Source organism: Cariama cristata, unplaced genomic scaffold, assembly GCF_000690535.1.
Source record: "Cariama cristata isolate BGI_N322 unplaced genomic scaffold, ASM69053v1 scaffold25897, whole genome shotgun sequence".
Classification (NCBI taxonomy): domain Eukaryota; kingdom Metazoa; phylum Chordata; class Aves; order Cariamiformes; family Cariamidae; genus Cariama; species Cariama cristata.
The window spans coordinates 1025-10762 of NW_009625315.1; the positions used below are offsets into that span (position 1 = coordinate 1025).

A 9738-nucleotide genomic window follows, 5' to 3' on the forward strand; every position below is an offset into this window, starting at 1 on the left:
TCAAGGGTGGTGGTGTTGAAAGATCGGCTTTCAAGAATGCTGACAGAGTGTGGAGGAACGTATTCACCCATTCATGCCCTGGCACCAGGACAAATGAAAGTCACGCTGCAAAAACTCATGAGAAAGCAAATCAAAAGAATCAAAGCCCCAAGAGGCCTTCCTTTGGCATAAGCAAATATTTGAGGAAGGATAGTGAGCGAAAGGGGTTTTCTCCTCTCAGAAGTTTCCTTTAAAAGTGAATCACCAAATCCTGCTCAGCGTGAAGCACACGCATATACGCTATAGGCAAATGCCGGTGAGCTCACCCAGCCAGGTCACCAAGCGTGCCTTTTTGGGAAGGGACAGGAGTCTCCTCCTCCCCTGCAGCTCTTCATTCCGCTGGTGCCTGATGAAAGGTGCAGCGCCCGCCGGGCTGACGCAAGGCTCCGGTGATGCCGGTGTGCTGCCGGAGGTCTTGACCAGGGTCCCCCTGTGGTGGGGATAAAACCAAAGCAGTATCTCAGTTCTCCTTGAGGACATGAGAACCTGATTCCATAATGACAAAATCCTGTTAAAGACCCTCTTCTGCAGCTAAAGCCTTCCCTGTGTCACCTCTGTAGCATCGTTAGAAACTGCCCAAGCTGGGAACATCCAGCCCTCCATCCATCCCAGCTGGTGAAGCCTGGCCATGCCTGCGGGCAGGAAAGGGAGAGCTGGAGGGCGTTGGGCTGTCCCACGGGAACTGAGTTGCTGGGAAAAGGTTTGTGCAAACCTGAAGGATTCAGATCTAGAAAGAATGACTCGACCGTAACAGCAGTAAGGGCTGCTCAGAGCCAGGGGAGAGCATGCAGCGCCTTGGTTGTGCTCATGCCATCACAGCTGGCAGGAGTTTTGGTACACCTTGCTCAGCTCAGTTGATTCCTAGAGCAAATGCACCAAGTCAGAGATCTACCCTCTAGTCTTACTGAAGCCTTATGTCTAATGAATGCAGCAGTAAGACTTTATCACTTGAAATATTAGGACTAGAGTGCTACCAGGAACACAAACGTCCGACTGCTCTGGCTTGCGCTAATAAGCAGCATCTACCTGGCCCCTGACACTAGGAGTGGATAAAACCTCCTGGCTGCGTGCACTTGGGTAGTCTTGGTTCACTTACTAACACATTAGGGCTCTGCCATTGTCAGATCCTACAGCAATGTATGTATGAACACCTTGTGGGAAAAGACAGTGGAAAAGGGATTTAGAGCATGCAGAACCACTGGGTACCAACAGCATGTGTGTAGTCACTGGTGGCTAACAGAGCCCCAAATGGTGAAAGCAGACCAGAACTATATATAATGCACCAAAAAAAATGGTCTCAGAGACAAGCTGGGGTGATTTAGTATCACCTAGGTCTAAACTTTGGTCTCTCTGGTGTGCCAGGAAGGATGCATCCCCTCTGGGATGCTAGCATTAGCAGGAGTGACAGTATCTGCTATGAAAGGGCGCCATGGTGAACTCAGAAAGTTTTGCCAACAAGAAACTTATAATTCCTCAGAATTTTGAAAAGCAGACTCAGTACAGTTTCAAGAGGAGTTTATTTACAGTAATTGCAACAGATTTCCACAAAACTTACTACAGAGTGTCAGTAAATTACACAATGCATACAAGAACCTTTTTCTATTCAGCAACCACATATCTTGCATAGAAAGTTTTCTTTTACTGATAAGGCAGAAAATATCATCTCAAAAGGAAACAAAGATTTTAAAGGCCTGACATACCTGCCGGGATCTATTCTCGGAAGCATTTCTCACACCGTGCACCTTGTTTCAGCCAGATCAATCGGTGGCAGCAGTCATGTAAGACTGAGCCCAGATTTATGAGCACTGCTCTGCAACATTAACTACACCAGAGTCGTTCCAGCAGGCACTCAGCACTCATGAATATACATTCCCTATACAAAAAATTTATAATTTAAACAATACTTTTATTAAATGATCACAGCTTATGTCTGCTAGCAAGAGAAATCCTTTTAGATTTTCCCTTGGAGAGCATCCTTTGATAGAAGTCAGGTAAGCAAGTGCTATGCTGATTTCAACAAAGTCAGTATTTCCATCTTAACGCAAGACTGCTGATGCAGTCACCTATGTACCTGGCTAGCAAAACACTCAGTGTTTGACTGAACACAGCTGCAATCAGTGAGAAACTGCACTGAGGCAGCGCATCATTTTCCCGTTCACCGCAGGCGTGTGCAATGTCCCAGCAGCTTCGTTAGCCCCGGCCCTTGGGGGGTCGTTAACACCTTCTGCTCTCTAAGGAGATTTCTCCATCCAGTCTAGGAGGATGTCCAGCTCGCCCAAGGATTTAATTGCTGCAGAGGTGACATTCAGCTGAAATGATATAAAGGAACAAGTTGTAAGCAAAGATAACGGGTACAGCCCAATGCAAGAAGAATCTGGATATCTGCGTTAATTACTTAGTCATCAACTTACCCTCTCGTAGTTCACAAGTATTTGCTTAAATTTCTCAGTGGATTCCTGTCCACACATGCACTTATTTTGCTCACGCTAGAAAATAAGATAGCATTCATTAGTTTGGGGGGGTAATTTTTAAAACTAAGAGATCACTTTCCAGTTATGCTGGAAATTACTGTATAGACTGTGACCTTGTTAAGCTGTGGAAAAGTCTGCAGGTCCTTAAATCAGACTTCAGCTGAGAACCGAGTTCACTTTGATAGACAGAGGGGCAGGATAAATACCGTTCTTGAGAACTAACGTGGGAGTTGGCTGGTGAGTGGGCAAGTATAAAAATTTCTCAGCAGACATACGTGCTTTTCACATCGTGCTGCTTTGTATTCTTGTTAAGACCATTTTTATAAATAAAGATTCTGTAACTTTATAAAACACTTAGGTTTATTTATATACCAAATACTAACAGATGAAACTAAACGGTAGCAATACCCAAGACTTACACACTGCTCGAGTTTCCTCTTCACGCTGAGGAAGGAGTTGGCTATGCTGCTGATTTTTCGGTTGACATATGAATCCTCGGTCTTGCAGTGTTTAAAAACTTTGTCCACGTAGAAGTTGAAGAGGTGGTGGGTAATACAGCATCTCTCTGAAGACTTAAGGAATAAATTTCATTTTTAAAAAGTCTTCTAAAGTACTATAAACCCGTAGTCACCAACCTTTCTGCCCCGCTCTAGAATACACCATCTCTAACACCAAGCATGGCAGCTGAGCACAGCAGGATGTTTTGACTCGTATAAAGCTTTTTCAGTGGTGCTTGATGTAAACTGAGAATATATATAGGAAACTATTTTAGATTGATTTTCCAGGAGATCCATCTTCAGCAAGTCTCACTGAGGGAATAAAATAAATAGCTGATTTTGTTGCTGGATATTAGAGGTTGAGACCTGAAGTAGTGGCCCGTGTCTAGTGCCGTCGAGTGTAAGAGAGCTGCAATTTGTATTTCACCTGCTTTTGGGTTCTTCAATAGCTTTCCACCCAAATCCTGATTCACTTCCGTGTGCTTCCACTGACCGAGGTGGTGGGGAACCACAGCTAAAGCTCCTGTAACCGGAGCATCACATGCAACAACAACAAAATCATTCTCTGCCCACCATTTCTGGAAAGACAGTCAGGCTGAAAGCCCGGTGCAGGAACTGGCTGTGGACACCCACCTCTTTTCGTATACGTAATCCGCATCACTTTATCCTCCCTGACCTGCACTGGCTGCCAGCATCTGTGTTTCGCAGGAACTTAGAAGTGATAGCATTGAACAACTTCCCCAAATGCCCTGAGCTGGTACGCCTCATGACTGGTGTGAGGATGCTAGCAGGTCAAAATTATTCAGAGAAGAACTGGAAAGAGACGGTAAGGACACCTACCTTAATCTTGTGCAGAGAGTGTGGGTAAGACAAGATGCTGAGGGTCCTGATGGGGTCTCTGGCTTGCTGCCCGGGAGAAGACAGAGATGGTGATGGACGTGCGGGCTCCAGAGGGGCTTAGGGAGCAGCCGACTAAAGAGCTTCCCCAGCGCCACAAGAGCCCGGAGCAATACTTACGATGTTGGCTTTAATTGCGGTGAAACCAGACCAAATCTCAGTCATGCTCACTGAAACCCTGCAGGCTCCGAAGTGGAAGATTTTGTTCCCAGCTGTCGGCATCAAATTCAACCAGCACGACATGGAGAAGAGGCAGAGGAACAAGTGGGATCCCTTCATGCTGCTGTAGGACGCAAGCACAGCCGGCTGCCTGGGAGACCTGTTCAGGGATGACAATATTGCCTCGCCATCTTTCCTAAATAACACAGTTGTGATGCTTATAAAAATGTATGTATTTTATATAGCACTTGTACATGTACACATGTACTAAAAAACCCACACTGACTAGTATCTTTTACCCATTTCTTTTTTACTCCCCATGTGCAAGAGAAAAAATAAAAAACCTAAAATATTTAACAGAAGATCCCAAAAGAAGAAAAAAAACCAAAAACCCACAGTAAAAGATTGCATGTAAATACACAAAGTTCTTCTGAAAATTTTTCATCTCATAAATAAATACTGATAAATTAAATTTTTAAAAGTCTACTGACTCAGAAGCAGGAGGTAACTGCAATTGAAAGAGCAGATCCTGAAGTCTGATCACAAAAGAAAATGCTTTCCCTCAGAAATAACGTATTTCAAATGCGAGTTCTGTTAGCACTGAAAATTAAGGTTCTTAATGAAAAAAACCCTCTTAGAGACATGTTATAGGAATACAAGGAAATATGCATGAGCACATAGAGCAAAAGGGTAAAATCAGTATTTTACCTTGTTCTTTGATGTAGGTTCACCTGTCTCGCTGACATCTGACCTGAAGAGCTCTGAAGAACACATTTTTATCCAGGTACCAGGAGGAAATGACTCTTGGATTAACTTTTGGGATTTTTCTTGCTTTTCCCAGCACGTATTTCCCATTGTAATTTACCGAATTAATGAGCTAGTGAAAGGGACCAACTCTTTCACCTGCAGGTGTTTCCCTAACCTACGGAGGCGGGAAATCCTGGCATTGCCCTATCATTTTTCATTTGGGAAGAAGGACGTGACCAAAAGGAGGGACCGTCATGGGAGGTACAGCCCGAAAATGCCAAGTTTGGGGGCTCCCCCCGGCACAGAGTCGTGCTGCCAAGCCCCTCCTGGAGAGGGGCCGTTCCCGCCTCATCACGGAGGTGTTGGGATGTGAGAAGCCGAGTGGCATCACATCCCCTGGGATGCCAGTGGTCCAACCACCCCAGGGTTTCTGGCAATAGGACATGGTGCACCAGTAATAGTGTGACTCAGAAAGTTGGCAAGACATTTCTCCATCACTGTCCTGGCACACGGGGCCTTCACTCGCCGGGCGTGGGGAACCCTGCTCTCAGGCTTGCTCCTCAGGTGAGTGGACACTTGTCTCCATCAGCAAGTCTCTAGGATTTGGAGGCCGGCGGTGCGTGGGTACGAGAGGGCAGGGCTTTGGGACAACACAGCTTCCACCTCGGTGCCAGAAGACATCACTTGGTTTTCGGGAGCATGGGTGACTTTGGTGATCATTATGCACAGTCCAAAGCTATCACCCTGCAGAAGGACAGAAATGTCACTCAAACCTTGAGAAGTCCACCAGCCCGGCGGTAGCAGGGAAGTTTTACCCGCCAGCAAAGACTTTGACTGCAAAGTCTATGATTACCCTGCTGCAAGCGTTAGCTGCTGGGCAAAACTGGTGCAGCTAAGGTCCTCGAGCAGACAGGCACGTTCTCATATGAACGTTTCAGATCCAGACTGTCCCCAGGGAACCAGGGTTTGCCAGCTGGGGCATGCTGTTGCATGAATGTGGCAGTACTGGTGAAAAACCCAGGCTGGTTCATCATGCCATGGGCTCTGAAGCTAGTTTAGTTGTTTCTGTAACACTTCTTCGACTACCTGTACCCAGGAGGGAAGGTCAGATGGACTTAGAGGCCATGGAGGTGGCAAAGATGCCTCTCTAATCCCACCGCCAACCTCCGGAGCAGCCACGATGCTCTGGGCAATAGCAGCAGCCTGAGCGTGTGCCTGTTGCAATGCAGGTATAGCTTGTGTGCCACTGCCTGTGGGCCAGGGCTGTTCTACAAAGTTTTTCTGGGTGAGTAATTTATTGATAACCATGCTCAACCTTAAGCGTATATCCGTCATCAGGGAAAGATTGGCAAATAGATTTTATGCCCAGGCTAGTCGTAGTATTGCATATAGTATTGCTGAAACTACCCCAAACGCACCAAACATGCCTCCCTCGTCCCTGTGCCTTCGCACACCAAAAGGCAGGTCCAAATCTGCAGCGGGTTGCATTTGCCCTTGCTGAGGCGTCAGAGGGATCCTCAGCAGCACACGGCTGTTAATCCCTGCCTTCCTCCCCCAATTCCCAGCTGCTGCCCATAATTGCAGCAAAAGTTTCACTGGGAGCAGAGGAAGCGGCACGGGCAGCGTTCCCAGGCAGCCCAGTGCACACCCAGCCTTGGGGAGGAAACGAGGGAAGAGGCAATGAGTTCTTACTTAATTATGTAAATTGCAGATGAGAAGGGATTTCTTTTTTTTTTTTTTTTTCCTTTTGGTAACTGAATTGACGCTGGATACAGGTCAGCCAAATGCCAGCAGGCAAGAAACAGTCACGGATTAAAAGTTGCCAGCCAGGCTGCTGGAGGAAAGATGCTGGTGTGATACAGGAACAGGAGTGCAATGTTGTGTTATTGGGGTCCAGAGCCTTGCTCTGTCACAGACCTCTGCATGGTCCTGGGCTGGCATCCCTTGGCCTCTCGGTCCTGTCACCATCTGCAAAGCAGAGGCGATAGCACGACCCTCAGTGCAAGGGTGAGGAGGAGAATGACCACATCAGAGCGGGGGAGACAATCCAGATACTTAAAACGCAAAAATGAAAACCTACGTGTGCAAAGGCGGTGATTGATTATGCCAAGTGCTGGACGTGGGGGACGTCTGAAACCCTCACTTTTCGGAGCTGATGCGATGGCATCAGCAGGGATCTCGGCACGCGTTGGACCAAGTCCTGATGGCAGTGAATCACCCAGGCTTGGCTTTCCCAGGCAGCCTGCCTAAGGGAGGTTCTCATCTACCTGCCAGCTACAGCAACATGAAAATATCCTCAATAAAACAGCAAGCCATTTCTCATACGCTCTGGGAAGGAAGAGGAAAAGGAGAAATAGGGATTTATGAAACACAGCAGCGTGACGATGCAGATGAGCTCAGATAGTAAAATGGGAACTGACTCCCCCAGGCGCTCTCAGAATAATTAAAGCCTTTCGCGTACTGCAGCGCTGGGGAGCGTGCTGGAGCGGGGACGTGGTCCTCTGCCCGGGACCCCTTCCAGGCAACCCCCAGCTAACGGGGGAGGGCTCCTCCCTCCAGATTTTATGGCAGGCACGTTGTGACAGGGCACGCTAAAGGTAGTTACGACCCAAATAACAAGCAAAGGCAGCATAGAGGGGTGTTAGCCAGCTGCCACCATGATAGGGAATTAAAAACTAAGACCCAGGTATCGTTAGCTTGTCTGAGAAACCATTTATACAAAGTCCGTGGTGAGCAGCACAGCTCCTGCACGTCTCGCGTCTGCAGCGGGGCAACTCAAAAAGGCACAAAAGGGGCCGGCAGCCCGGCGGGGCCGAAGGGAACGTCCTCAGCACAGCCTGGAAAATAACCCTCAGAGAAGTCTCTGGGATCGTTCCGGCTCTTGGCAGCTGGGACCACCACCAGGACCGACGCTCAGCATCACCCTGCCAAGCAGGCGGCTGTGGCCGCGTCACCGCCACCGCGCAGAGCTGGCATCACTGCTATGGTAACGGAAACATCTCCATAACAGCAGAAAGCACCAGACTGCTGCAGACAAATGGCTTGTTGAAATGACTAACAAAGCAGATGTTCCTGGAGAGTCCGCGAGCACGACAGGAGACGAGACACCCACTCACCGACGGCCGGTTACGTTGGGGAAACTCAGCAGCAGCTCCCGGCCCTGCTCCAGCACCGGGGCTGGGGAGCCGTGCCCTGCGCACGCCGCTGACCGTCAGTTACTGCGGTCCTGATTGCTGTGATCCAGTGCTGAGACAGCTTCATGATTTCAAATATCCAAAAGCTTTTGTTTTATCCTAAAAAAAAAAAAAATCCGTAAAAAAAAAATAATCAAGCCGTTCTGATCTGAAGGAGCCATGCTGTCAAGAACTGACCACAGGCACACGTTAACACTAGGTTTCCCGTAAAGTGTTTCAGAGTGATAAGGTACCAGTTTCAATAATGCATTTCAATGTAGTTTCATGCTATAAGAAGATCTGATAATACTTTTCAGACCATTCTTGGTTTGCCATTCTTTGTCATTACTCACATTTCACAGCAGTTTTAGGTACACCAGCATTTCAGATATGAGGTTGATAATGGTTTGTACACAGATCCCCAGAACGAGACAACATGAATGATAGAAATGCCTCCAGTAATTTTAATAAAAGAAAAATTGAGACTTAATAACAAAGTCCAGCAACAATATCTGAACCCAGGAACTCTTCCTGACATCCTTCAGGAAAAGATCTGCAAAAACCAACTCGGCCACTTGAAACAGAAACGCTTGTAGGATTTTACCTCTCTCCTGGTAATACTGTAGCTCACCAAAACGCCTGCCAAAGGAACGTAATTCTGTTTCCACAGAAGAAAATGATTGCACTTGGGTTTTACGTACTAGAGCAACTTCTTACATACTTGCAGCAGTGTAAACTGTCAGACAGCCCTACCCCTATCGTAGCTGGGCGCTCATGGAAAGGTTGACGGCAGCGGTGGTGCTATGCCGCAGCCCTGAGCAGTTCTCAGTGCCTTAAAAATCAGAGGTTTAATTGCCAAGCAATCACCTGGCCCTCCAATCCAGAGCCCCTTTCAAATCTCGTTTGAACAAGCGTTAACTTGGCACGGTCCTCTTGGAACCCAGGGATTCACACCAGCACCCAGATGGGTGCTTTGCTCTTCGCGATGGGAACGCGCCCCGCGGCTGCCAGCGCCCTCTCCCAGCCTCTGAATATCTGGCTGCTCTTCTCCCTCTTAATTAGTGCAGTTCGTTATCGACAGAAACCAGGGGCCGGTTACTGAGCAGGCTCGCCAGCCCTGCCGCTCGCTCAGCCCCAGCTCTGCAATGATGCTGACAAAAGTAAAAAATTGTTTTTCTCGGTAAACTCAACAAATGACTCAGAAAAAAACTCTGCAAGGACTTCTCGGCTGATAGGTGTGGTGCATTGTGTGCCCTCTTCTCGCTCACGTTTCTAACCATAACCACTCGAATAATTCTGAAAATCAAACACTGAGTACTGCCTTTTAGGGAGCAACAGGCAAAGCACGGCTCAGCTTAATGAAATGCAATGTGTATTCAGCCAAGCTCCAGGGATGTCCAAAGCCAAGGGAGCAAAACTTCCAGCTGTTTTCCAGGAGCAGCTCACGGTGCACGGGGCTCTCAGCAGCTTTAGGGCCTCCCGTTGTGGGCAGAGCAGCTCCTTTCCCAGTGCTGAGGGACTTTGGGAGAGCCTGGGAAAGTGTCCCCCACCCTGAGACGGCCTCTAAATCATCTTGATTTAGAGCATCGCCCATGACTGTCCCTCTGGGGCTGCTTCTGCCGCTGCCTGTTACCTACAGCCCAGCCCAGGCTGTCCCCAGGCGCATGTCTCAGCAGAAAGGGGATAGAGCCACCTCCCCCGGGAGCATCACCCCCTTGCTGTGCGTGGCCCCGGGCTCACTCCATCCTCTCTGGA

At 48.1% G+C, this 9738-nt stretch overlaps 1 protein-coding gene across 1 annotated transcript; it reads right to left on the reverse strand.

Annotated features, from left to right (window-relative positions):
• Nucleotides 1–2270: 2270 nt before the first annotated feature.
• LOC104164293 (interleukin-20-like) lies at nucleotides 2271–4183 on the reverse strand. The gene is made up of 5 exons (XM_009703576.1): nucleotides 4025–4183; nucleotides 3848–3913; nucleotides 2930–3082; nucleotides 2451–2525; nucleotides 2271–2348 (listed from the first exon to the last, which is right to left on the reverse strand). Exons 1-5 carry the CDS (start codon nucleotides 4181–4183, stop codon nucleotides 2271–2273), a joined length of 531 nt encoding a protein of 176 aa, XP_009701878.1.
• Between the last annotated feature and the right edge of the window lie 5555 nt (nucleotides 4184–9738).